The sequence below is a fragment of the Suillus plorans genome, assembly GCF_016647745.1.
Source record: "Suillus plorans strain S12 chromosome Unknown HD556scaffold_16, whole genome shotgun sequence".
NCBI lineage: Eukaryota > Fungi > Basidiomycota > Agaricomycetes > Boletales > Suillaceae > Suillus > Suillus plorans.
In genome coordinates, this window is record NW_024537400.1 from 563478 (window position 1) to 591422 (window position 27945).

Sequence of the window (27945 nt, forward strand, 5' to 3'; positions counted from 1 at the left end):
CCAAAGCGTGAAACTTGAAACCCAGTGTGCAACATGTCCATTTTTCATGTACATTACACAAATCATCGAGTTCCGAGTGCTGAGGGCCGAGACCCGAAGCCCGAGACTCGAAAATATGTATATAACATTTCCATTTTTCACTTGTTGCACAAATCACCGAGTTTCAAGTGCCGAAACCCAAAACTCGAAACCCGGTGTGCAACATGTTCATTGTTCATTTACATTACACAGATCATTGAGTGCCAAGGGCTGAATCCTAAAACCCAAAGCCCGAAAACATGTATGCTACATGCCCATCTACTCATTGCACAAATCACCAAGTGTCGAGTGTCGAAACCTGAAACCCGGTACTTCAAATGGACATGAATTGTATTTGTATGTATTATCCATTGGTGTAGGGTTGAAATAACTTGGGAATTGTATTTGTCAGCACTCGGTACTCGGTACTCGGTGATCGGTGGTCAGTGGTCGGTACTCGAGACTCAGTAGTCAATATAGGCAAATGATCATGAAAAATGACAGTTGTAGTCCACGTCAAGGTGAGTGTCTTGGTAGTCTTTCCTTGTCATTCGGCAAAACATCAGCAATAATGAAAAAATGAAAGTTGTTATTATGCTTAACTTCCTTACCGAAGGTTGTAGTCCAAGTCCAGGTGAGTGTAGTGATAGTCTTTTCTTGTCAATTGGTTATCTTGTTACTCATTACGCAGTACTCAGTATATGGTAATTGGTACTCAGTATTTGGTTTTGATACTCGGTACCCGGGAATCAGTAGTCAGCTTAATGAAGGTTGTAGTCCGAGTCTAGGTGAGTTTATTTGTAGTCTTTTCTCATCCATTGGTTACCATGTGACCGAGATATAAGCTAAAGAAATCCAAAACATCAATAATGACAAATGAAATACATGTGTGCAGTAAGTGAGTCCAAAGATAAAAGAATGAATATTAATAGCGAGACTTGCACATTATGTCGAGATATCCAACATAACAAGCCTGTGATGTGATCAGAGACCTGGAATAACACCCATATACATCCATTATAATAGCTTAAAAGCTTAGAAAGATTCATGAAGGATTGATGTAATGATAGGCAAAATGACATATGTGTGGAGAGTGACAATAGACATCTTTTATACAAAGTCACATTTATACATGATTCAGGCCAAAAATATCATTACAAATATGTAGGATAGATCGTAAACTACCCAAGGAACCCATACTGCCTACTGCCCTGAGGGTAGGGGGCGGGTAGAAGGGATATAGTGAAAATATGAGTTGACCCAGCATTAAAGTCCTACCACTGCTCAACTAACCATTTTCGATGCTTTGGGTCTTTGAAGTTTCCCACACTCAATTTCTTACCCATTTCACTTCCTCAGTACTCAATTCTTGGTTGATTTGTCTGTAAATGTATGTCTATGATACTTAAGATATTTGAAATGTACCCCAGGTTTCTGATTATGAAGATTCAATGTTTTGAAGGCATGGGCCCCTTATCAGGCGAAATGGCAAGTATACACACTAGCTCACAAACTCCAGCCTATTGTGAGCTGATCTTGGTCATAAGAAGCAAGAATATAAGCTATGCTCATTATATATCAAAAGGTTGGATCATGGATGCAAGGGCAAGATACTGAAAATCGTGAAAAAATGTCACAAGTACAATTGTCTATGCTTTGTTCCTGGAAAAGGATCCTGTGTGTCCTGGGCTGGTTATATGATATATCTACTCCAAATATGCTCAGGAATAGACTCCCTACAGTCCTTGAGGTCCAGTCCTACAGGGAAAAAACCCCAGCAGGTGAACCACCAGAAGAGGGGGAGGTACACTATACAATAAAGGATTACCCTATGGTCCTGAGCTCCTGATACATTGTTTCTATTGTTGAATAGATGATTGAGATATAATTTCAAAGTCTATTCACCTAGAAATGAACACATAGGAACATATTTTGTATTTTTATGTATATATGCAATATCCATTTAAGCACCAAGTCTCAACTACCGATTACCAAGTCCCAACACTTGATAGTTGATAGTCAGTATTTGAGCTCCGAATGCCAATATTGCCTACCAATATCTCAGTCAAATGATAACCAAACCAAGACCCAAGTTCCAAACCTGACTACCGAATACCAAGTATCAGTACTCGGGACTCGGGACTATTGGCTGGAGTACCCAACTATTGATTCACAGGTACCGAGAATTAGAACCAAGTACTGAGTACCTGACTACTGATTCTCGGGTATCGAGTATCAGAACCAAATACCGAGTACTGATTCCCTTGTACCGAGTACTGAGTAACGAGATAACCAATTGACAAGAAAAAACTACCAATACACTCACCTTGGCTCGGACTACAACTTTTGTTCAGGAACTTAAACATAATAATAACTTTCATTTTTCATTATTGCCGATGTTTCAGATTTCTTTAGCTTATATCTCGGTTAAATGATAACTGATGGACAAGAAAAGACTACCAATACACTCCCCTAGACTCGGACTACAACCTTCGGTAAAGAAGTTAAGCGTAATAACAACTTTCATTTTTCATTACCATTTGCCTATATTGACTACTGACCACCAACTACCAACTACCAACTACCAAGTACCGAGCACTGACAAATACAATTCCCAAGTTATTTCAACCCTACACCAATGGATAATACATACAAATACAGAATTCATGTCCATTTGAAGTACCGGGTTTTAGGTTTCGGCACTCGACACTTGGTGATTTGTGCAATGAGTAGATGGGCATGTGGCATACATGTTTTCGGGCTTTGGGTTTTAGGATTCAGCCCTTGGCACTCAATGATCTGTGTAATGTAAATGAACAATGAACATGTTGCACACCGGGTTTCGAGTTTTGGGTTTCGGCACTTGAAACTCGGTGATTTGTGCAACAAGTGAAAAATGGAAATGTTATATACATATTTTCGAGTCTCGGGCTTCGGGTCTCGGCCCTCAGCACTCGGAACTCGATGATTTGTGTAATGTACATGAAAAATGGACATGTTGCACACTGGGTTTCAAGTTTCACGCTTTGGCACTCGAAACTCGGTGATTTGTGCAGTGAGTGAAAAATGGACATGTTGTGTACATATTTTTGGGTCTCGGGCTTCGGGTCTCAGCCCTCGGCACTCGGAACTCGATGATTTGTGTGATATAAATGAAAAATCAACATGTTGCACACTGGGTTTTAAGTTTCACGCTTTGGCAGAACTCGAAGCTGTTGATTTAGATATCACCCGAAACCCGAACACCTGAATGTCAAATTTTCAGTGCCGAACCCCGAGTGCCGGTGCCGGGTGCCGAGTCCTGAAGCCCGGAACTCAGGATTTGACATTTGAGACGAATGAAATTTTTCAGACATGTTTGAATTAACCTACGTATATCTATAAACATTTCACTAACCCCCGAACCCCGAAACCCGGCAGTCCACAATTTCGGGGTTTGGGGGTTGGTAAAATGTGTATGGATATATGAAAGGTTGATTTAAAAACCCCCAAACCCCGAAATTGTGGACTGCCGGGTCTCGGGTTTTGGGGCTCGGGGGTCCCGGAGCTCGGAAGTTGGAAAATTTGGGGAGATCAATAAAATTTGATTTACAATCGAGTTGATTGACAAACACATTGACTTACCCATGTTTGAAATATATTTTTGTTCTCACATACCGAGTTCCAAGTTCCGGGACCCCCGAACCCCGAAACCCGAAACCCAGCAGTCCACAATTTCGGGGTTCGGGGGTTGGTAAAATGTGTATGGATATATAAAAGGTTGATTTAAACATTTTTGAAAGATGTCTCATATCAAATGTTAAGTCCTGAGTTTCAAATTTCGGGTTTTGGGACTCTGGGCTTCGAGCTTCGGGGCTCGGCACTCCCGAAACCCGGAAATCGAAACTCGGGACTTGACATTTGATATGAGACATCTTTCAAAAATGTTTAAATCAACCTTTCATATATTCATACACATTTTACCAACCCCCGAACACCGAAACTGTGGACTGCCGTGTTTCAGGTTTCGGGGTTCGGGGGTCCCGGAACTCGGAACTCGGTATGTGAGAACAAAAATATATTTCAAACATGGGTAAGTCAATGTGTTTGTCAATCAACTCGATTGTAAATCAAATGTTATTGATCTCCCCAAATTTTCCAACTTCCGAGTTCTGAGTTCCGGGACCCCCAAACCCCCAAACCTGAGACCCGGCAGTCCACAATTTCGGGGTTCGGGGGTTGGTAAATCTCGGTTTGGGGTTTGGCACTGAAAATTTGACATTTATATTTTTGTGAGTGTTGTGCTTCTGGTGTCCATGCTTAGAAATAGGATATGTTGCACACCAGGGTTCAGGTGTGGGGTTTTTCCACTTCAGTCCTCGATTATTGGTCAATGCCACACATGGTCGATTCATGTTTTAGTGCTTAGGGGTTTAGATTCAGTGGTCGATGGTAGGTATATGCACTCATAGTGTATGTCATATCCCGCGTTCCGGACCCGGACCTATCACACACATCATTTCCGGAAGTCCGGATCCGGCCGACGTCTATCTATGTCCGGATCCGACCCACATCTAACTTCCGTGCCTTATCCCTTTGTACGTTCCTACTCCAGTTAGACCATATCATTTTCCATACCTCATTTCATTTCCGCCTTTATTTTCATCTGTTCTAATCTCCGGGTTCATTTACTATTTTCCGATAGACTAGTGTTTGACTTTTCTATACGCTCCGTCCACAGCTTCGTATAGCTTTGGACTGCGCATCTCTGTTCTCCGATAAGTCCTCAGTAGTATATAAACCCTGTAGAATCTATGTACATCCTTAGTTCGAATATCATCTTAGACTCTGCTCATTCTCTCCTCCATCCGACTTGAGTTTCTCTCTCGTCGACCTCCGCTCGTCTTAGGATCGACTCCTATAGACTTGTCACCTCCGCCTCTACCTTTGGTAGTCCTCCGCTGTTTCCTTTCTAGTTCGGACTTCGTCCAGATTAGTCTTATCTCTTGTTCCCGAACGTCCGCCGGAATTCCCGCGCATCGAACATCGGACTCCGGACATCGCCTGACGCCCTCCGGACATCGTCCGGTAACCTTTGGACATCGTTCGACAACCCTCAGAAGTTAGGGGCACGTACTCGGGTAAGGGGCGCGGCGCACGAGCTGAAGCCAAGCCCTTCGGATTCGACCCTTGAGCACGTTCTTAACAGTGTACATGTATCCTACATGTTTGATTGCTGGTGGCTACATCAGCTGTATGTCTTGATGAAACGTATCTAGGCTCACCCATATATGTACCCATCTATGTACAATTCCCCCACGTCAGCCCACCCATCTATGTATTATCCCCCACCTCGGCCCACCCGTCTATGTAATACATCCTATGTTGGCCCACCTGTCTATATAATTATACCCCACCTCGGCCCACCTGTCTATGTAATAAATATTTTATCACACCCTCGGCCCACCCATCTATGTAATATTCCCCTATCTCGGCCCACCCATATATGTAATACACCCCCGTCGGTCCGCCTGTCTATATAACAATATTTGCCTTACATCTCTCTTCAGCCCAGCTGTCTATAATATCCTACTCTACATATTACCCAGATGGGCCCACCCATCTCCATGAATGATCATATTCCCCCGGCCCATCCGTCAACATCAAGGATATATATATCATTGGCATACATGGGCCCACCCATCTCCATCGGAAATAATATGTGTCCCGGCCCATCCGTCATCATCGAGGATATACACAACATGGGCCCATGATCCGCTGGCCCGTCTCATACGGGATATTATGTAGGTCGAGTGGCCCGTATAATACAGAATTTGTCACTGAAGGGGCTCGTTTGATATGTAGTCATTCAGTATTTAGGTGTGTCCTCATTTGGCGATCAACTTTTCTTTCTGATTTCGATGTACTGTACTGTCGTAACTTGGTCGTAGTAATTTATATCATGAGCAAAAATTAAAAGTCGTTCTTGTATTGATCATGTACAAAATACAAGTGTTTGCTCGAAGCGAATCTAAGTGCCAAGTAAGCCTGCATCCTCAGAAATTGTAATTTACACTGATTCGGCACCTACGTCTCAAATATGTAGCTCCTTGTAATTTGGCATCGCCCATAACAACCCGAGATCCAGACCTTATACGTTACCCGACGCTTTATGCATGTAACTTTGCACTTTTTTGACCTTTGCTGTTATGTTTCTCCAAGGTCAGATTATCGACAGCAGCTAGTACATCATCTGAAGTTTATTTAGATGCCTAGCCGCACATTTCTTTGTAGGTGTGCGCAATGCTGCAACGTTGGAGAAGATGGTGTGCCTGGGAATCCTGGCAGCAAAGAAGTACCCACCACTATGAAAACCGCACATTTGTTCCAAGCTGCTAACTTGGCTCCATCGTCCGAGCGTGAAGCATCCTTGCTTCGTCTTGCTCGCCAGCAGCTAGAGTCTGATACTTTACAGGTCGACAATCTCGCTGCCGAGTTATTTGCTATCACGTTAACCGACAACGACGTCAATCCAGACAGTCACAGCAAACTCTGGAATTCCTGTGCAGAAGTTCAGCAGGAGAAGGGACAAGCCTATCATTCTCTGGATGGTACAGCTACATTCACGGTAGATGACACGCAGTGAGCATCGTATTTCGTCTTACTTTATATTCCCTAACTTGGTCAATTCCCAGACACATTGCCCAAGCTCTTCAGGCTGCTGAGAAGCGACGCTGCTCAAAGGCTCAAGAAGCTTTGGATATTGTAGAGTCACGGATGGATAGGGCTCACAGCCGAATTTTCTCTGTGACTTCCCGTGACGTTATGCAGACCATCCGAGATGAACTGGCTGTGATCACGACAGCCCTAAGAATCATCAAGCACAAGGTCTCGTGCATCGTTTCTCGTAGAAGTCAGCTAGAGGGGTCGTGTAATGACATGCACAGACTCCTCTGTGACAAGGAAGACGTGCTTTCTGTGTCATCCAAGCCGATTGAATTTGATTCGTGTAAGTTCTGTTCATCCTGCTTGTGCCCTTCGACTAAGATACATGAAGCACACCATTTTGACTTGCCAATCAACCTCTGTGACAAAGTTGCCCAGATATCCCTCTTTCTAGGGGCTGTATCTGTCGTCATTTTTGGCATTAGTCGCAGACATGGGGAGTTCTTCATGGGAGTCCTTGCCCTCATTTTAGGCCTTGCTATGGAGGCTCAGAACCCTCATTCTGAGTCCCGCCGTCAAAACACACACTCTCAAATCCCACGCTCTATGGAAACCGCCCTATCGTGCTTCAAGCTCGACGGCCAGACTACAGCTTACGCGGTCTGTCCGGCATGCAACTGTACTTATAGACCGACCACCAGCTTCAACTCAAGTCACGCCCGATATCCCACGAAGTGCTTCAACTGTCCGATACCAGAGGATGGTCCTTGTGATAAACCGCTGTTGCAGCCCTCTGCTGATGGAAAATTAGAACCAATCAAAATATTCCTTTATCACCACTTCCACGACTACCTCGCTGGATTGCTGTCTCGTCCCGACCTTGAAGTGTTGATGGATAGGCCTTGCAATGATTTGCTGGTGTCTATTGGCAGCCCACCTCATATTATCAAGGATGTTTGGGATGCCAACTTCTTTTGCACTTTCAAAGGTCCTTCCGGGCAATCCCTATTTATCGATAGAGGCACTGAGGGTCGATATGCTTTCACGCTCAACATTGAAGGCAATCTCCAATGAAATGCCTCGACCTCTACTGGCATCATCTCATGTGCATGTTTGAACCTCCCCCTCGATATTAGGTATAAATCTGAGAACATGTACTTAGCTGGCATCATTCCTGGACCTTCAGAACCTTCAGGCAATGAGCTGAATCACTTCCTCAATCCTGTGGTTGACGACATGGTAGAAAGTTGGGAGTGTGGCATACGTTATTCCTGCACAGCTCTACATAGTCCCGGTTGAGTTATGCTCAGCATTATAGCGTGTCTTGTGTGCGACCTCCCGGCGGCAAGAAAGGCCGCACAGCTGGCGGGTCCAACAAGTCACTTTTATTGCACGGCCTGCCATTGCTGGCACAGGTCGACTTGCGGTAGAACAGATATCCAGACTGAAGATTGGGTTCTTAGGGACAAGAACGAAGTTTATTGCTATGCTGAGCTCTGGAAGAACACCGAAACTTCGGTTGAGCGCAACAAATTGTTTTCATTGCACAGTGTGCGATGGTCAACACTCTGGAGGTTATCGTACTGGGACCCCTCTCGTCAAATTGTGGTCGACACTATGCATTGCCTCCTGGAGGGTCTCGCACATGCTCATTTCCGTGAATTTCTAGGCCTCACAGCCGACTCCGCCAATCGCAAGTTTGATGTTGTCCCTGCTTTCGAACATCCTTTCCTCAACGTTAATTCACACAAACCTCCAGAGTTCAATGAGAAAGACGTCAGAACCGTCCAGTCAATCCATGGCCTTCTTACAGAAGCAGTTCCTGACCTCGAGGGAAGTGACCCTGAGCTCATTGAGGATCACGTTGTTGACTTAGAGAGAAGACTGTTGATGAAGAAGGTCGCATGTCTTCAGTTCGTATCTGTAGGTTTGGGCATCGAGCCAGATGTCACACACCCTGGAAAAAAAGTCTACAAAATTCATTGGGTTAGATCGCTCCTTGTTTGGGTAGGCATTTCAACAGTGTTGTTCTTGTACCCTCTTAATTGAGTTATCCCTTTGTAGCGTCGAACACGACCTTTCTCTCCTGGGTTGTCAAAATCGCGCATTGCTACTCCAGAAGTTATGTGGCGTATTTCTGATGTCATCAAGACGACAGATACGCCCTCTTTCTTGAGATCAGTCCCCTATAACTTTGGGGAAACAAAAGCTGGGACTGTGAAGGCCGACGAATGGCGCACGTTAACGACTGTATACTTACCCATAGCGTTAATCAGTTTATGGGGCGAGGGATCAGTACATCGCAACACAGACATCGCGGACAGCCGTCGTGCCACCCTTGATCACACAATGGCCCTCGTATCTGCTATTCATATCGCCTGTCTGCGCTCCATGATGACGGATCGCGCAGACACATACCATACATATATAGTCGAGTGGATAAGGGATTTGCAAGTAATTCATCCCCATGCACACCATCGAACCAATGGTCATATGGTGTTGCACGTCTGGGACTACCTGCAACTCTTCGGACCCGTGCGGTCATGGTGGTGCTTCCCATATGAGCGCCTCATCGGGCAGCTACAGCGGTTGCCCAGCAATCACATTTTTGGTAATATTTGAACTTGTTTGTCGATGATAAACTTCTTACGCTGTGCTGGTATGCAGGACAGCAAGAATCAACACTCCTCTGGTCATACATCAAGGCTGCAAAGCTCAAATACTGGCTGAACCATCTCTCTTGTCCTCCTGTATTTAGAGAGGTCAAGTGGCTATTTGACAAATTTGTGTCTCCCTCGATCAACGCTAATCCAAGCGATGGATTCCAAGGTCACCCGATGGCCTCTACTATAAAAGAAGTTATTCCAGAAGACCTCCGCCAACTCATTCAACTTCGGCGGGCAGTCTTGCATGCTCGCACCCTCCACAAGGGATCTATCTATACTCGCGACTCCACTCATGTTGGTAACAGCCTCATTCTTTATTATCCTGACGGCCTTAGGAATGTGCAACCAATACCAGGGACCATCAAGTATATTTTCGAAACAGAGTGAGGAGTGTGTTTCGCCGTGCAGCATCACCTTCCATCGGATTCTCACTCTGATCCTTTTCGCCATTATCCTCACTTCCCAGCTCATTTATTCTCGTCAGCGCTCACTCAACATCTCACAATTGTCATGCCTGAGTGGGTAGTGTCGCATTTTGCAAGATGGAACTTCTCTGCACAGCATATCATTGTTGTATCTCTGAGTTGGGTGTGTTCTCTCTATCTGACAATTGTGATGTCAACTCATGATTTATAGGATTAAATCACGCCAAAAAACAATATCCACTGTTATATAGCTTGACGCAAGGCGTCTGGCCGCATACTACAGTGATCAAAAGAGCCGTCAAGGCGACATACATGTCAGGAGAAGTGGGCGCTGAACTTTGTGGGCATTCACCTAGGTGTTTCGTTCTTGCTTTCTTTTTCTTGATTCAATACATACATAATACGTAGTTCGCTCTGCATGGTACCTTGCTCTAACTTAAAAAGTTGTTTGTCATGTTTGAAGCGGGCGCTAAGCCTTTCTGATGCATACATTGTAGTTTCCATATCACTGCCTACCTGACTTGCCCTAACTTAATAGATCTACACATTTCAGATTTACGCCTTCGCACTACCGATATCTACCCGGACTGCCACACTGAGTAGCAGCTTGGTGAATAGTAAGTACTGTCAATTAATATGAAAAACCAACGTGCTAATTATACTACTTGCATCATTGTCCAGGAAAATCCGGACTGAGTTTCATTCCCTATATAAACTGTGTCATGTTGTTTCTGTTTCCTTTTCCTCTTTCTCATTACAACACATACCTGTAAGCGCACACAAACGCGGTTCGGTTTTTTGCCATTCCCTATACCCATACCCACATATACATAGGATAGTGTTTTACTAGCATATACACTATACATACCTGTACATATTATTGTATCAAATATCATGAGTCTTGGTGACCTGCGTCACCCTACTACAGGTGATGGGATTGCTGCAGTAGATGCAGAAATAATTCCAGCGCAGTTTGCCGCGCAGGGTTCGCAGCTTACTCCCGCTACTGTCCAACAGGATAGTTCTGCAGCTGAAGGGAACATCACCCCTGTTTTGACACTAATACTAGCACAGCCTGTCGCGCTGGATTCACTAGCTACTCCTATCGTCAATACTCCTATCAAACGAGATAGTTCGACAAGACTACCCTTCACGACCCTTGCCCGATGCCGAGTCGACACCCTTAACTCCATGGGCAAGGAAATGCAAAACTATGTCATTGGCCCAATGCCAGTAGAGAAATTCCTCAATAAGTTCCTACCGAACCCCGAAGATTATGACACTTCAGACTTTGCTTCAGCCTCCAATGCTGAAGTGTTCGATATGCAATCTATTAAGAAAGAGGAAGATTCTTACGATCGATTCGTGAGTCATTCCGCACTTATGATATTCAGATCCTTGACAGTTTTACTGCAGATTAACGGCATACGACCCTTCGCTCCCCAGTTATCATTTGTGAACAGTTCCAAACATGCAGACACCAATAACTGCTCATCATTCACATTCAACGTCAAGCTGGATGTATGTGTATACGCCAACGGAACATCGCACGGCTGCGATATTTCCAAATTCGAAGTCAACATCGAATTCAAGTGGAATGATATCCATGACGCATTCCGTAAACATCCTGGAGTCGATCAGTCGGTTGTGTCACAAACCGATAAGGGCTTCGATACATTGGGCCAAATAACCAGCTATGCTGTCGCTCAGCTTGGCGCTCAATATCGTACCCATGTATTCTCCATCCTCATTATCCACAATTGTGCTTGCATCATCAGATGGGATAGGGAGGGAGCTATCGTCACTAACACCTTCGACTACTACCATGAGTCACACCTGGCCGATTTCTTCTATTGTTTTGCACGAGCATCGCCTGCCCTGTGTGGCGTTGACACTTCCATAACCCCTGCTAGCAACGAAGATGCTGCCCTCGCAAGGACGGCGTTAAAGCTCGCTACTACCACGCACATGTTGAAAGTTGCAGTCCCTCAGGATCCTGCCATTGAGGACTCTGACTGGTTGACATTGATCATCCCCCAACCTGTTGCAAAAGGTTTTCCGCTCGTTGGCCGCTGGACTTGCACGTGTCCTGCGTTTGATATTCTCAACAACAGGGTTGTGATGTTCAAGGATTCTTGGCACGTGTCGTTAAAGGATGTTCTACCAGAAGGCGAGACTTACAAATTATTGAAGTCACACAATGTTCGCAATGTCGCAACATGCATCACATTTCATGATGTGATCCACGCTACCCCTGAGAAAAACACCCAGACTGTCAAGTTTGGGAGCGCCGAATGGGCTTGCCCCAACAAGGCTGTCACTCCCCACATTCTTCACCGCCTGGTTCTCGATCTTGTAGGCGAGCAATTGACTGATTTTGAGAGTTCTCGTGAACTCGTCCAGTCTGTTCGCGACGCATTACTTGGTACATATTTACTTCGCACATATTACCTGATGTCCATACTCATTATCCACGCAGCCCACCAGGATGCATATAAAAATGCAAAAATATTACATCGAGATCTCAGCGTTGGAAATATTGTTATCTACCGAGGGAGGGGCTTTCTCATCGATTGGGACTTAGCAAAGTTACTTACCATTCAGGGTCCTCGACAAACCACCCGCACGGTATGTTCATTTTCCAAACTCATATATTGTATTGATTTTGCCGTCACCAAGGGAACCTGGCAGTTCATGTCTGCTCACCTCGTTAAAAATAGTTTTGCCGTCCACGCTGTCAAGGATGACCTCGAATCCAGTCTGTACGTTGTTCTGTGGACGGCCTTGAAGTACAGGGAGAGCTACATGAGCGTCATTGACCGGACGCAATTCATTTTGCAGATCTTCGACGCTGATCCACTGGTGGGGACCGGAGGATCCGCGAAATCGGATTGGCTTGTCGCTGGAACCTACTTTCCGCGTGATATATTCGTCGGCTGCAAACTACTCAACAATCTCGTTGTTAAACTAGCCCAGTTCTTCTCGCATCGGTACTCCTCGGTTTCCCCTGAGGCACAGGAGTCACTTGTGCGATTGCAGCTCTCATTGCAGGAAGTTCTGGACGAAGCCAGGTCTGTGTGCACGGCTGCACAGCAAAAGATGATAGATGTTGCACAATGCTGCCTGTTGGAGTCTTCTGCTTACCAGAAGGAGATAGGTATGCAGATCCTGCACTCACACGAGGTCATCATCAATATCTACGACAAGCACCTTGGCTCATCCGGATGGCCTGACAAAGATGCGGCCGTACTGCAAAAAATGCATCCGACCAACAAGCAAAGCGGACGTCGTTTATACACCAAGTCACTATGTGCCTCACAAGATGTGACGTCCGCATGGGTGCAAGTCACACCATCTGGCAAGAAACGTAGGCTGGATCCTGAAGATGACATTGAGATCCTCAGTTCGGTGGCTGGCCTAGATGACCTTGTGTCCTTCAATCAATGATCTCTTCTAGTACTTTGCGAGCCTGTATTCATCTTACGCTTACACTTACAATACGTATTACCTTCGTATACAAGCATTGTATAAGTCAACTCGATCTGGTGCCTCCCCAGTGCGCTGGGAATGACAAGCTACTCGGTTGGTACTTAAAACACGAATATTGTGCTCATCACTCATCAACCTCAAAGACGCAAACTAGGAACTATCAAGTATATTTTTGGGACCGAGCATGGAGTGTCTGTCATGTGCATGTCCCTCTCACTATGCATTGGGCTGGAGGTAGGCATTATGTCTAAATTACTCATTCATTAGTGATGCTTCACATAGGTACTCTAACGGTGCTTTTGCGCAGGTCCGCCAGGAACTTGCAGCTTGTCTGGTAGAACACCTATATGCTGACAGGATGGGTAAGTCAAGCAAGTGGTGGATATTCCAGAAAAGAAGGTTTATGAATTGTGAACTGCTGCGCGCCAGGAACTGGCAGCTCATCTGGTAGAACACCTGTATGCTGATGGGATGGGCCAGCCAAGCAAGTGGTGGATGGCACTCCAGAAAAGAAGGTTTGTGAACTGCTGCCCACCAAGAACTGACAATTCATCTGGTAGAACGCCTGTACGCTGATAAGATGGGCCAACCAAGCAAGTGGTGGATGGCATTCCAGAAAAGAAGGTTCGTGAACTGCTGCCTGCCAGGAACTGACAACTCATTTGGTAGAACACCTGTACACTGATGAGATGGGCCAGCCAAGCAAGTGGTGGATGGCATTCCAGAAAAAAAGGTTCGTAAATCGGTTCGTAAATCATAAGGGGTAGGTAATGGGCATCTAATCATTGTATCGCTTCCATTCTCCCTCCTCCTTCTCCGGCTTTTCCTCCTACATCCCTAGATGTGCTCTAAACCCAGAAGATGTTCCATCTTGTCCAACTCCCGCCATAACCTGAGCAACACTTCGTGCCTGTCCTCTACCATCAATGCTAGGAGGCATTTGTCGCGATGCGACATTTGGATGGGGGGGTGGACGGGACGTGGCGCGTGCGGATGGGCTTGCGTGTGTTCCATATCATCTTGTACGATTTCCTGTGCAGCAATGGACTTACTATCGTGGATGGCGTTACTGCGAATGTTTCTTGACTGGGTTGGTCCCATATGTTTCCAGCGTGCTCGATGTTCCCATCGTGATCCTCCAGATCTTGCTCCATGTTCCCAGCATGCTCCTCTATACCTCCAGCATGCTCCTCCATACCTCCTCCCTGATCCTGCATGTCGTTTCCAGCTTGTTCCTCCCCATGAAAAGGCTATTGTAGGATTAGTGTATTTACTCAGGCGGTAGTCTAACTTACATGGTAGTTTTCATTAATATCGACTTCCTGCAGATGATGCATCAGTTCCCACGTGTCATCAGGCTACCAACAACTTACATCATTTGCGTTAAGTTCAGCCATCATTGTTGTTGATTGAAGTAGAATTAGGATTAACGTCTGAAGATGAACACATTCAGTTTCGATGAACAGGTCTCCGAAGTCACGCGTCACATATATTCAAACATAAACTATTTATGAATGCGCGACTAATACCTGATGAATGCCCATTATATTCTCCTGCTGCTTTAACTTTGCATTTTCTCAATCTCATTTAAGCGTAGGGAAAATTCAAAATTTCCCGGAGTGGCAACACACCCATTATTACATAATATGTTACAGAACATTTTTCTGCACCTCGAAATTTTGAATTTATCTTTCCACAAAATAGGATTGTAGAAGTTTATATTTTTCGGAAGGAAAAAATTTTGAGTATAAAATACACTTCAAATTGGTGTCAAAATAGGTTATTTACTTTGTCATTTTTTCCGTCAGTCGAAATTTGCCATTATCCCAGTGATACAATTCAAAGTACGAATGCCTAACTTGACATTCTCATTTCAATTAAAATCTTACCCGAAGCAAAACTCAGAAACTGCCGGTGTGTCAGTATTGTTGTTTCTACAGCAGTAGATCAGCCATGAATTACTACAGCAAAATTCGCAGACTAACCTCAAGCATCTTTCCACTGATGGTTCCAGTGAGCTGGGTTTGATTCTGTACTTCACATTCTGGTCATTAAAGAACAATATCTGTAGGATCACTATAGAGAGCTCATGAGAGCTGCCAGGCAGTGGCGACAATGCAAGCTTTACAAGTGGCATGGATTTGCCCACAAAGATGACCGGCCAAAGGATGGTGATCTCGCCCTATTTTGCCCGGCATGTCCGCAACCGGGTATAAACTTGGACCTGTCTACCGGTACAGTCGCCCAGCCGGACAATACACCTTCCTGGCTCATGACTAGGTATTTGGTCATGGATGGAAATTTCAAAGCTGAGCACATGCATCCGGTGAATCCATCCGATGAAGTATCATTAATGGATGGTCTGGGGTTCATGGTCTCCGATGAAAGATACAAGAGCCATTTGGCCATCGCGCAAGACAATGTCCAAAGGTCAGATTGCAATAATCACCGGGCAGTAAATCAAGCAAACACCTCATGGCAAAGGCTGGAAACCACTGGTATAGGAGGATGTGCATGTGCACGGCATGGATGTTTTGTCCCACATTTCATGGTAGACTTTCAGAAAGGCGAAAGGTTAGTGCATATTGCACCAGGTCACATCAATGGCTGATCTTACAACTCTTATGTGGAATAATCAGGCAGATGAACATGGACTATGCATTAAGTCAAGCGCTCAACTATAAGACCAATGGAATCTCTCGAGCCATCACTTTCTATGACATGAATTGTCAGTATAACAAGTATTTGAAGGACCGGATCGCTTCCAGCATGTATCTTTCCATCCCCATAGGTATGGATATCATTCCCGGTGTGAAGAAGTAAAGGTGACTGGCCAGCAAGAAAGCTAGAGCACCAATAAAATCCAACTGAGTGCGGGTGTGCTGTCTCAACCCAAGAGGATTGCTATGAAGCACTTCCTTCAAGTAATATGCGAAGGGAGCAAACGTGGAACAAAATAGAACTAAGTCGACCTTGGAAAAGCGAGTCCGCTGGTAAGAGCGAAAGCAAGACCACGGGTCCGGTGAGTGCGCGATGAGAAAAGAGCTAAAGCGGGAGGATCCTAGGTAAAGAGCGGCAGGTTTCTAGGTGAAGCGCGGTCCCGCAAGTGACGGCTAGGTATAAATGAGGTTTGAAGCCGAGGTATAACTAGGTATGAAAAATGCTAAGTCGGAAACCGAGAGCGGTTCGGATCCGCGCAGAGCCTAGGTAAGGAAACTTAGAGGCGCGTTCTCGGAGCGGTCAAGAACACACGGATTCAAAGTGAGAAGTGAACAAAGCTTGTCAATTGATCAAATAATACTAGGAACGTCTAAGTGACTCCGCAAAACAAAGGTAGCGTCCGAGGGAAGGGAAGTGCTGTACTGTATGTAGCATGTGAGGCTTTATCCTACTGCGTGAGCATCCGGAACCCATAGGCGAGAACTGTAGCAATGAAACGAGGCAGATAAGTAATATGTAAGGAGAGTGCACGCGGAACAGAATACGCGGTTACATGTAATAACCCTTGATAGCGCTTAGTCAAACCGAGAGAAAATGAACACACACCAATGGAGATAGGCGGACACGGAAAGGACATGGACGGAGGACGGATCCGAGTATGGGTGTATGCCAGTTGGCTATTGGCCGAAGTAACTCCTAGAGTAGGACTGGAATGACACGGACCCAACAAGTTTCTATAGACCTTGATATGAGTATCAAAAGACACTCGTTCCTGCCCAGCGCGGGTCCGAGCGTCACACCGGAATAGGTTTGTGGCATGTACATGGACATCAAGACAGCTGCTTTGTCCGGTATGCATCAAATTTTATTTATGGGACTGGCAGGATAGACGGAGAGATCATGGAGACCCTCTGGGCACCTTTGAATATAATATCTCCATTGGCCAGGGGCATGGGAACTCCCCATCACAAGGAGGTATTGGATTATCAGATGAATGATTGCAACTTCATGAAAATGATTCGTATAAGTAAGTCGCCCACCTCCGGATGTACATATATTGTCAGTACTCATACAATGCATCTCCGGATGGCACGTCTGGTAGCTAAGTTTCTGTCCAGAAAGTTGAAAGAGGCTATCAAGGGTGCTTCGAAGAGCAAACTTGCATTTGATAATCTGAATGAGACAGCCAACCCTGACATGGTCGTTCTTTGGAAGGCAGAGGAGGCACTAGCTCATGCAAACAGAGCAGAGGATCCTACAGCTATGGACATCTATGAGGTCCGGTTGGAAAGGGGCAAGTGTTCACTTTTATTGGTTGTCCGGTAGGTCTGATCACGCAGTAGTGCAGCTCCAACAAAAAAACAGCAGGAATTGCACCTGTTGCAGGCTCAAAATCGCCCTGAACATCCGGTCATCAACCCTCCCGGTCAACGAGGAGCCACCACTTGGCTCGCAACTGGTCTCACCATAGAGGAATCCCAAATATCTCTCTGCAAGGACGTGAAAAGTTTACGAATGCACCCAATGGACATGCAACTGTTGAGAGTGGCTCGATGCCGGGATAAGCTTCACACTCAGATCACGAGCTTTCTCGAGATGGCACCTACTTATCTTGGAGTCGGAGTCAATGTCAATGACCCAGATTTTCCGGTTATTGTTGGTAATTCACTCGATGATTGTGAAGATTACTCCGATCTTGACAAAGATCAAAATCCTGATCCGGACATACACAATACTTCCATATTTCAACCAGAGCTCACTGTCATACCTCTGCCATCCGACATTGGTGCGGTGAGGTGCAGGGAGTTAGGTCTCACCAATTTCATCAAAGAAGAAATTGCCCTCCGAGAAGGCCAGGCCAATGGCGCACTCCATGCCATTAGAGTTCATTTAGGAGATAAAGCTGTTTTATTCCGCAATACTGTCCGGTCAGCCAAGTCACAGGCTTCATCTACTAGGGCATGGACTCGAGTTCGCCCAGTTGAAACAGCAGTCAATCTCAATGCTCGTATATATTCGAAATGCCGGTTGCAACTGGCCAAACTCCCTGACCACGACCTCTTGAAGAAATACCTTCCTTTGAAGAAAGAAGACCTGAAAGCCAGCTCTGCAGTGGCCGATCCAAATGCACGTGGTCAGAGGGATACCACTCTTTCATGGTTCTGGTCCTTGGATGTTCAGGGAGACACATCAGGAAATGACTGGATGACTGAATGTGTGTCTAGCGCTTCTGATTATATCTGGTCGTCCGGTCTCACATGTTCTAATAATAGTTTACTGGGTTAATTGGCTCTGGACGAAAGCACTGCGCAATCGCTGGAATGAGGAGGTTATTCTTGTCAAACACGAAATGCAGTAGTCAATTAATTTCTTCACCCACAGAGCCAAGCAATGGCTCTGTCACATGCACAACACTACTGCTGCAGGGCTCACCGGACATACATGTTATGCTGCCAGACAATCTCACATATATGACCAACTAGCTGCACATGCAGAGGATGCTTTTCGGAAAATGATCGTTCAGATAGAAGTACCGGTGCCAGGTTAGTTACATAATTGTGGTTACCGGTTGATAATACCTGTTAGGTAATATACCCTTGTGTTTGGCATGTAAATATTCCTAGTGTGTCGGTTCACACTATAGCCTCACATTCCTCTCCATGGACAATACTGTAACTCTCATCCCCTCCGACCAAGTCATCATTGCCGCTAAGGGCAATCACATCACAGCTGCAGATATCTCTTGCGCCCTATTCTATGTCAATTCCCAGATGCTGGCCATGCACCTGTATGTTGACAAGAGTTTTGCCACTGCCATACCTGGTTATGCAGAGACGTTCTACACCCTGATGAAATGGGAGATGGAGGTAGGAGCCAGCCATGCCGATACTCCCATGCCCTCATTTGTTTCTCTGACATATAGACCTTTGCCACACCTTTCATCAATATATGTTTTATCACCCAGTTGTCTGCTACTATTTCTCAACTTCTCAAGGATGTGCTCTCAACCATGACTGCACACACATTGGTTGACCGGCAACTGGATGTCAATGCCATTTTGCAGGATATCCAGGCATTGCGCCTTTCTGCGGATTCAAACAAATCCGATGACTATGACATCACTCATATGCCGGACTACTTTAATGACTGGTGGAAGGAATCACTTGGGTGTTGCAGGGTTTCAGATATGTTGCCCAAGTCATCTGTCCAAGATGTTATGGATTTGGTTGAATGGCACTTTTCACACCTTGTCAGTCCATAAGATCTTGTTAACACCGGATGCGCCGGATGCTCACACCATCTATTACAGCCTGATCATGTGAAAACCAGTCTTCTCCCATATATTGTGCAGGGTCCAGATAATGTGCCGGATATAATTGGTTCAAGATCTCCCATGCAGTGCCACCGGACAACAATTGGGAGAGAGTTGCTGGATATGTTGCAGATAAGGATGATGAATCTTAGGCGATCAAGTGATAGGTTGACCGGATTGGTTGGGCCAATTGATGAAATCACACAGGCTGTGTCATCCTCACAGGCACTCATTGACCAGTTACATATAGATGACAGTGCATCCACTTCACAGTAAAGTACAACCCAATGTCCGCCGGTATCCGGCCAATCTTTTATACCATCACGTCATATTTACCTGAATGGAAATGAAGTCCGTCTATGCAATCAGGTCATGTGAATGTGGAGCTATTTTCTCCAATTGATATAACAGTGGTGCTTTCCTGTCACTTGATTGTTTCGGCAAGCCATGGTTACAATTCCACTTGACTGGGCCTTGTACCAGACCTACCTTGCCGGTGAATTGGTGCATGAGATTTTCACATCTAAAATTCTTCACCGACCAGTAAAGGATATGGACCTTGGACTCTTGGATATCGACACTTGTATTGCTTTGGAGCAGCTAGCCAATGTGATGGCCGCTGCTTACTCTAACGCCGGTAGGTATTCCGGCACATTCATCTGTTCTGATCAACTCACCTGCAGAAAGTTCATCTTAAAATAGACATGGTTAGATACAATGATGCCCTGGACAAAGATGAATCCGGTCGCAGTGAGAAACGAGAAGAGATTCTTTTCAACAAATTCCCCCCTGAAGAGGAGCATTTCTTGACAACACCATCTGTTGTCATTGATTCCGGCGGTAGAATCATTGTCTGGTATTTGCCTGGAGCACTGACCGCTATGATGATGGTTGGTCCTTGATCCTTTATCCATTTCCATTTGTTCTTTTATCTTACCCGGATGTATTACTTAGAAAGATATTCACGGCACCACACATTCCATGAGTGGTTTGTTGAAGCATAGTATCACATCAGGCAAGATTTCTCAATGGAGGACCCACCGGTCCAACTTCTATACAAGTCCAGATGGGATGATCATATCTCCTGCATGGTTTCAGCAAGGAAGAGAGGTGCGTCCGGTCCACATGCATTGAAATCTCTGGTTGGAAGTATTGTAGAAACATGGCTTCCCAAATCTTGACCCGGAAGATGGCTTCTCGCCAGAGGTATCAGCGGCACTGAAAGGTGCTGCTGGTCACGATATTACGACATCCCTTCAAAGGTCCGGTATCATTGTCACTGCTGCACTTCAGAGTCATGCACCCTGATCTTTATTGGGCCAGAATGGAAACTCAAGTCAGGCTTGGTAAATGGGCTGCCAGATATGAATTGAACGAGATGCACCATCATCTTCAATGCTGGACATCCATTTTTAATGTGGTATCGATCATATGCAATCGCCGGACACCCCCTCATAGAGATCCTGAATGTCGACCGGCAGCATTTGATATCATGACTACTGCTGGTGTTTATCGCCCGGTCGTCATGGATTTCATGAACCTTGGAATCAAGTTTCTATACGACTCTGGCTCGATATTGGCTTCATCATGTCGACTGGTGAGATATTACATGAATGTGGAAGAGGGCAACAGGATTGTCACTGTGTGGTACATGCGAGACAGCATCCACAATTTTGTTGGGACTCCGAGCACGGAGTATGCAAAATATGACCGTGTAGATATTTAGCAACTCCATGTATTGAGTCACATATATTGCCTGTCAATCTCGTTTGATATCAGATGTACTGTATGGGTATAGACCCGGATGTATATATCAGACGGACCGGATGTGTATTCCCGGTTAATATACTCTGTATGCACCGGATAGGGTATCATGCCACCCACATCATATATTTCACCTGATCCCTTGGCCCACTCGTCTCCGGTTAGTATACTCTGTATGCACCAGATACCCCCTCCGTCCCACAACGCTCTTTCGGCTCATCTGTATCATCCATTTCACCTTCACCTCTATCACACAGCGGACGTCCGGCTCATCTGTATCATCCATTTCACCTTCACCTCTATCACACAACAGACATCCGGCTCATCTGTATAATCCATTTCACCTTCACCTCTGTCCCGCAACGCTCTTCCGGCTCATCTGTATCAACCCCTGGCCCACTCGTCTCCATTGCACTTCGCATACTGGCCCACTCATCTCCATTGCACCCTTACCCCCGGCCCACTCGTCTCCATTGTACTTCACATACCGGCCCACTCGTCTCCATTGCACCCTTACCCCCAGCCCACTCGTCTCCATTGTACTTCGCATACCGGCCCACTCATCTCCATTGCACCCTTACCCCCAGCCCACTCGTCTTCCATTGTACTTTGCATACCGGCCCACTTGTCTCCATTGCACTTCGCATACTGGCCCACTCGTCTCCATTGTACTTCGCATACTGGCCCACCCGTCTCCATTGCACCCCATACCCCCGGCCCACTCGTCTCCATTGCACCCCTACCCTCGGCCCACTCGTCTCTGTTGCACCCCTACCCCTGGCCCACTCGTCCCCATCATACCCATCTCCCTGGCCCACTCATTTACATTGCACACTATTCAGCCGGCCCACTCGTCTCCATCGCTCATTGCATTCACTGCTATTTACATAGATATCCTATATAGTACATTCCTATACTACCATCTACACTATATACCACCAGCCCATCTGTTTGCAACAGGTACACACAACCCTGCAGCCCACTCGTCTACCATGGTACAATTATTGCCATGGGCCCACATGGGCTGGCCCGCCTCTATTGCTACATTGTCACCCTCAGCTGTCCGTCTAATATGGGTATAAGTTACTGTACTATGTGGGGGAGATAAGGTGGGTAGTATTGTGTTCCAGTTGTGTCTCCGAAGTCAAGGGGACTGATGAGACAAGTCCTGACAATGAGGTTTCTTGTAGTTTTTCAATCAAGGACTCGAGCTCAGATTGCATGGTTGTCACAGTGTAGAGACTCATGCCTCTCATTGTGTGATATGGCAGTTTTCACTAGGGAGTACACAGCACGAACTTGCAGCATCACTCTGTATGCTATCCGCAGCTATTCCCTTACGAGGCGCAGCTTTCCCGCGCACGACTTCCCGTGCTTTATGATGTATACGTGCATGTGCTTTCCCGCGCTTGAGCGCCCTATAGCGCCCACCATCCGGAAGCATCCATCCACTGTCCACCAAGTTCTCTAGTGTGTGTATTTCCATTTGCCCTTATTTGCATATCATACCACCTTTATTCTTATCATGGACCCTTACTTACATATATCTTTACATACCTCACTCGGTAGCGCTTCGGCTCCGCATGACAGCACTTAGGCACCATATATAAGCGCCAGCAGTACATAATATTACTCACCTAACTCACTTTCCACTTTACCTCCCACTTTCCCACTTACTACCTAGCAGAATATAGTTGCAATCTATTCTTTGGCACCTCGTCTCTCAGCTTGCATCTCTCACCTCATCTAATATCTAATCATCACTTAAGCAAACTCACTCTTACTCTCTCTCATTTCCGCTCACGCGCACCTTCGCTTTCCCACGCCTCGTCGTGCACACCTGCGCTTTCACGCGCTCCGCATCAGCCAACCAGTAGCGCCTACTACCAGATCCTTGCTGCACTCGCTTCCCCTTTAGGGTTGAACGCACTTGTTGTCTCAAGTATAGCAGACTAGGCAACGCGTGACCTCACAACATTATAGATACAGTCAGGAGCATCATTTGTTCCTCTCTGTATTGTTGTTTCTACAGCGGCAGGCACGGCCGGCCGAAATGAGTGAGGTGGTGGACGCCAGGTCGCAGAATGAACTGGTTGTTCTTTCAAGACTAGCAGCACGCACAAGAGTGCTGCTAGAGACGGTTCAAATGAGTGATTTATGCGAGAGAATTCACTATCATGAACTACTATACTAACTATGGCCCCAGTGATGGCAGGTTGTGATACAAGGGTCATAATTGGACATGCTCCTGCAGGTTCTACCGGAATTTCTGCCGTCTGACCTGAGCAATAACAATTCTGCCAGATTGATCAGAATCGTCCCCATAAGTATATGCAGGATATAAAAGCTGGCCATTGTCCTACAGTGTTCCCCCATCCTCAGAGATACTATTCAAGATCCCCTCAGAAGATTCCATATCACCTCGCACAGAAAATGTGTTTCTCCTTCATCCCCATTGTTGCTGCTTTGACAGCATCTATGCATGTCAGTGCACAGTGTCTCACAGCTTGCAAAACAACTGCAGATTGCTGCGCAGGCATGATTTGTGGACCTAGCGTGAGTATGAGCAGGCTGCTGTGCAACTAGGATTCAACCACATGACTCACCTGCGCGCCTTAGGGTGGAGGTATGAACTGCTTGATTGTTAGTTAGTTTACAAAATTGAGCCGGCAGTACGAAGGGCACATGGGGACAGTAAGTTACACTTCTGCTTTCGCTTTGGCATGGTTGATGGTGCAATGCCTAGTTCGCAGTCAATCAGTACAGTTGTTTTGGGACAAGTTTTCATATTGCTCGAGCAATGTGGATGTTTGAAACTTATCTGAAAAATGATCGATTGTGCCTAGTATTACTCATGGTTCACTGAGCTTCAAGTTGAGTTTGAGGGGCTGTCGAAAGTTCAAGTGTTGCCAGAGCTCCAGCTAAAGCCGGTTCTGACATTATGGTTTGACTGGTCAACGATGTGACTACGCTACTATCTCTTCCATGGACCACTGCAATTGACATCTCCGTTACAACGACAAAGAGAAACTAGGAGACGAGTAATTCATAGTCAGCTAACTAAAATGACAATGCTATCTATCCATGGGACCCACAAAATTATTAGCACATCTAAGCTTGATCTGGTTGGCCAGCACCAGTAAATGTCTCCCTGCCTTCATGCCACGCTTGAAACCCATCTGGAATCGATTCCATTTCCGGTGCATTCGTCGATAGGTGTGTGGAGATGACCGATTGCTCCCTGTTCGCTTGAAGAATAAATAGTATTCGCGAAGCGAGAACGCTGTGCACAACAATCTGGGGTCTAAAATGTCGAATATGAGCTTTTGATGATATATATATATGACCAGGCTAACGTGTTTAACATCTTGCTGTATGAGAGCTAAGGGTGTGCTCAGTTCTTCGAAGCCTACATAATCAGAAAAGAGCTCACAGGGAACACAGAGATGACAATCACATTAAGAGTGGATACTGTAAGCTGGATGCTTACATGACGTACAGATGACACACATCGATGACGCAACTAAACTTAGCTTATGATGCAGCTCATTACTGATTGGACACCGCGCACAGTACCTTGACCCTATATATACAGATACATATCTCGGTAGACATCATCTGTTCTTCACTCTCTCGAATCATATATGCTCAACCACGTAACTGCTGTCTGTTCTCTGAGTGTGGTCATCGACCGTGACGTCCTTACACTTTTTTTTTATGTTCACTGAGTGTAGCTTAAACCGATACAACCGTACCATGCTCCTTGTTGCCGTTATACTACCGATACCATCTGTTGGGTGTGGACCATCGGTCAAACCCATCATCTAAGCACCAAACTGCCTTTCCATTAATCACCCCCAACTGTTCCTTTAGCCGTCACAACACAAGGCCGCAGCAAACAATTGACTGCACAAGCGTGTTCAGCAGCACCGACATCTGTACCGTCCTCATTAACCTCCATTAGTACCGCACCGACCCCAGTACCCCCCACGTTGAATTCTATGAATATCACACATTCTCACACGCATACGTGCACAGAAACCAACTCTGACTCAGATTGCGATATTGAAACATCCGCTATGTCGACTAACTCGAAATTCGCATAAGTAGAACAAACCTCTGCTAGCACACCACTGTTCCTCGCAGCAGGAGAGCTCACACCAGAAGTCTTACACGCCTGGGAAATGGGTTGCACCCAATTCTTCCTACACAAAGAGGTGAAAGACGATGAAATGGTAAAGAAAGTCGCCTGGGGGATGCAGGAACCGGTTATGCAAGATTGGTATAGTAATAATCAAGCACGTCTCGACGGACTCACCTTTAAGGACTACATGGAGGACGTGCACAGTTACTGGTTGCCATCAGGTTGGGCTGATCAGGTCCGGAGGAAGATGCTGGCATCGACACAGGGACAGCGTCCTTTCCACGAGTGGGCAGTCGACGTCCAAGGCCACAACACACTCTTACGTGGGACGCCGTCTCATCTGAAGAACGACAGCATCCTGTACCACCTTGAGGCCCACATGAACACAGAACTGGCGGCGAACTACCAGGCCAAAAATATCACTGAGACCAACTTGCGCAAATGGATTGAGAAGGTGCGACTTCTTGACGAGAGATGCTTATGGTACCTTGTGCGACAGAAGGACACGGTAGAAGCTGCGCTTCGCGCAGAGCGTGCACGCTCCGCTGGAGAGAAGAAACTTATAGCAGGAACACGTTTCAACTCAAAAGCTGGGCAATCGACCAATACAACTGTGACTGGATCAAACAAAACATTCACTCGCCTACCGTCATTGACTGAAGATGAACACCAGTTGCTCTGTGACAACAATGGATGTTTCAAATGTAGGGAACCTTTCGCGGGACATGGGTCTGCTACTTGCAAGAAGGGTTTCCCAGACGGCGCGATGTACAAGACATTGATGGCCGTAGTCATTGTAATTAAATGTGCAAAGAAAGATAAGGGGATCATTGCCCCTGTAGAAGCAGAGGAGAGTGACACCGTTGTGGTGGTTATGCCCTCTGCGGTACTGGATGGTACTGATTCTGACGAAGAGTGTGTGGCTCCATTACAGACCCCCCATCTGTGCTGGGAATGTCTTGTCGACGGACCAGCTGTTTCTCTCCCTATGACTGTTTCTGCACTGATTGATCATGGTTCGTCCTTAGTTCTGATTGGTGAAGACCTCATCAACAAACTCGGACTGCGCCGTCGAAAGCTCCTGAAACCGATCCCTGTCTCACTTGCATTGTCTCAAGATAAATCCTGTATTCTGTCGCATTTCGTGAAGTTGTCATGTAGCTTGCTCGACCAAACTTACAAGTCTCGCACTGTATGTGCGATTATTGCACCAAATCTTTGTATGCCCCTACTGTTAGGAGGCCCTTTTTTGGAACACAATCGGCTCAACCACGTAATTTGAAGGATGCTAACAAAATTGTGCAACAGTGCTCCTACAATTGCCCGAAGAAATATTGGGTGGCGTGGAAAATGTTGCTGGATTCACACATCGAAAGCGGGCGACTTTGACACTCCGAAAGCGAATGGTCATCGCCCTCGTTCATAATCCCAAAGGCTGACCCTTCTGTTTTACCCCATTGGGTAAATGATTTCAGACGATTGAATGTGAATACGGTCCCAGACAATCATCCACTGCCAAGAATCGACAAGATCTTGAAGGATTGCGCGAAAGGGAAGTTTTTTGATCTCCCCCTCTGATTGGCGTCGTCTTTGACTTGTTCCTCATACACTCTGTGCACGAAGGAATGTAAGCATCCACAAGATCCTTACACATATTAGGCCAGTAGTACGAGCTACGTAGCAGTCCATATGACTTGTCGGCACCAAGGTACCCTGCAGAATCGTGTGCCGCATGGAATAAGTCTTCACGCAGGTTGTTCACCCTAGGCACGACCAACCGGTTCCCGATGTAAAAAAAACCATCGTTGTTGTGAGATAAACCAGGGAGTAATCCTAACAACCCAATCAGCTTCTTACACCAGGGGTCCGAATTGTACCCTTCAATGATGGTTTGGGGTCACACGCAGCCTACGCAAGTTGAGAGACATGCTGGGAGATGTCGGCGCATTCATCACATGGCACACCCTCAAGTAGAGTCGATAACCTGCAGCGCTTTGACCAAACACGAGGCTTGCTTGGATGTGTGATGTTGACGAGGAAAGGTAATGAGTCCGGACCTTCGTGGTATCGTTCCCAAGGTAAAAGCATTGCGAATGGGCGAAGGTCATCAGGCCAGACAACAGTAAGACCAGCACAATTAAGACCAGGAGGAGGAGCAAGCAATGCGCTGAAAGTTTTGATTGATGATCGATCGATCATGTGTGTGATAAAATGGAACCAAAATTAAACATACCTCGTGTCATTTGAGGTAACTCCAGAACATGTTGATGGTACATCAAACACGTTGTCATCCTTCTGATGGGCACACAGCTTTTTTTTGGCTGTCTGATCGCATTTCTGACTCCCCCGATGTTACGACTAGGATAGGTCGAGCTCTCCCTAGGCGGATTGCCTAATCTGATAGCGGGCTCGCTACTGGAGAGACGGGGATCTTCTCTCGAATGAGAGGTTCGGGGGTTCCACTAAAGGTAGCGTCGGCTTTCCTTTAGGTGCGGCTTAGACTGAGCGATTGGGACGATCACACAGAGGAAGTTCTGATGA

General features: G+C 46.1%; 11 protein-coding genes across 11 annotated transcripts; 9 read left to right on the forward strand and 2 right to left on the reverse strand.

Moving 5' to 3' along the window:
- Positions 1 to 6364: 6364 nt before the first annotated feature.
- On the forward strand, positions 6365 to 7737 carry HD556DRAFT_1441028 (uncharacterized protein; the record flags this gene model as incomplete). The annotated part of the gene is made up of 3 exons (XM_041306214.1): positions 6365 to 6639; positions 6693 to 7006; positions 7055 to 7737. 3 exons carry the CDS (start codon positions 6365 to 6367, stop codon positions 7735 to 7737), a joined length of 1272 nt encoding a protein of 423 aa, XP_041162577.1.
- Positions 7738 to 8280: 543 nt separating this feature from the next.
- HD556DRAFT_1441029 (uncharacterized protein) lies at positions 8281 to 9716 on the forward strand (the record flags this gene model as incomplete). Its single annotated transcript, XM_041306215.1, has 3 exons — positions 8281 to 8670; positions 8728 to 9274; positions 9331 to 9716. 3 exons carry the CDS (start codon positions 8281 to 8283, stop codon positions 9714 to 9716), a joined length of 1323 nt encoding a protein of 440 aa, XP_041162578.1.
- Positions 9717 to 10648: 932 nt separating this feature from the next.
- On the forward strand, positions 10649 to 13201 carry HD556DRAFT_1441030 (uncharacterized protein; the record flags this gene model as incomplete). The annotated part of the gene is made up of 4 exons (XM_041306216.1): positions 10649 to 11119; positions 11171 to 12179; positions 12234 to 12382; positions 12434 to 13201. 4 exons carry the CDS (start codon positions 10649 to 10651, stop codon positions 13199 to 13201), a joined length of 2397 nt encoding a protein of 798 aa, XP_041162579.1.
- Positions 13202 to 13657: 456 nt separating this feature from the next.
- On the forward strand, positions 13658 to 13819 carry HD556DRAFT_1233385 (uncharacterized protein; the record flags this gene model as incomplete). Its single annotated transcript, XM_041297588.1, has 1 exon — positions 13658 to 13819. A coding segment is annotated over one exon (162 nt), but the record flags the coding sequence as incomplete, so codon positions are not given.
- A 261-nt stretch (positions 13820 to 14080) lies between these two features.
- Positions 14081 to 14640, reverse strand: HD556DRAFT_1306605 (uncharacterized protein; the record flags this gene model as incomplete). The annotated part of the gene is made up of 4 exons (XM_041299937.1): positions 14081 to 14275; positions 14296 to 14493; positions 14539 to 14565; positions 14617 to 14640. The coding sequence occupies 4 exons, from the start codon at positions 14638 to 14640 to the stop codon at positions 14081 to 14083; spliced, it is 444 nt and encodes a 147-aa protein (XP_041162581.1).
- A 550-nt stretch (positions 14641 to 15190) lies between these two features.
- HD556DRAFT_1233444 (uncharacterized protein) lies at positions 15191 to 18542 on the forward strand (the record flags this gene model as incomplete). Its single annotated transcript, XM_041297593.1, has 6 exons — positions 15191 to 15256; positions 15315 to 15817; positions 15883 to 16062; positions 17248 to 17483; positions 17532 to 18398; positions 18457 to 18542. Coding segments are annotated over 6 exons (1938 nt in total), but the record flags the coding sequence as incomplete, so codon positions are not given.
- A 301-nt stretch (positions 18543 to 18843) lies between these two features.
- On the forward strand, positions 18844 to 19445 carry HD556DRAFT_1441034 (uncharacterized protein; the record flags this gene model as incomplete). Its single annotated transcript, XM_041306217.1, has 2 exons — positions 18844 to 19050; positions 19107 to 19445. The coding sequence occupies 2 exons, from the start codon at positions 18844 to 18846 to the stop codon at positions 19443 to 19445; spliced, it is 546 nt and encodes a 181-aa protein (XP_041162583.1).
- A 498-nt stretch (positions 19446 to 19943) lies between these two features.
- HD556DRAFT_1441035 (uncharacterized protein) lies at positions 19944 to 20804 on the forward strand (the record flags this gene model as incomplete). The annotated part of the gene is made up of 4 exons (XM_041306218.1): positions 19944 to 20133; positions 20199 to 20386; positions 20451 to 20606; positions 20655 to 20804. 4 exons carry the CDS (start codon positions 19944 to 19946, stop codon positions 20802 to 20804), a joined length of 684 nt encoding a protein of 227 aa, XP_041162584.1.
- Positions 20805 to 20820: 16 nt separating this feature from the next.
- On the forward strand, positions 20821 to 21222 carry HD556DRAFT_1233309 (uncharacterized protein; the record flags this gene model as incomplete). The annotated part of the gene is made up of 1 exon (XM_041297584.1): positions 20821 to 21222. One exon carries the CDS (start codon positions 20821 to 20823, stop codon positions 21220 to 21222), a length of 402 nt encoding a protein of 133 aa, XP_041162585.1.
- A 2897-nt stretch (positions 21223 to 24119) lies between these two features.
- HD556DRAFT_1306608 (uncharacterized protein) lies at positions 24120 to 24772 on the reverse strand (the record flags this gene model as incomplete). The annotated part of the gene is made up of 4 exons (XM_041299938.1): positions 24120 to 24290; positions 24356 to 24583; positions 24617 to 24669; positions 24760 to 24772. The coding sequence occupies 4 exons, from the start codon at positions 24770 to 24772 to the stop codon at positions 24120 to 24122; spliced, it is 465 nt and encodes a 154-aa protein (XP_041162586.1).
- A 594-nt stretch (positions 24773 to 25366) lies between these two features.
- Positions 25367 to 26185, forward strand: HD556DRAFT_1212875 (uncharacterized protein; the record flags this gene model as incomplete). Its single annotated transcript, XM_041296602.1, has 1 exon — positions 25367 to 26185. A coding segment is annotated over one exon (819 nt), but the record flags the coding sequence as incomplete, so codon positions are not given.
- Between the last annotated feature and the right edge of the window lie 1760 nt (positions 26186 to 27945).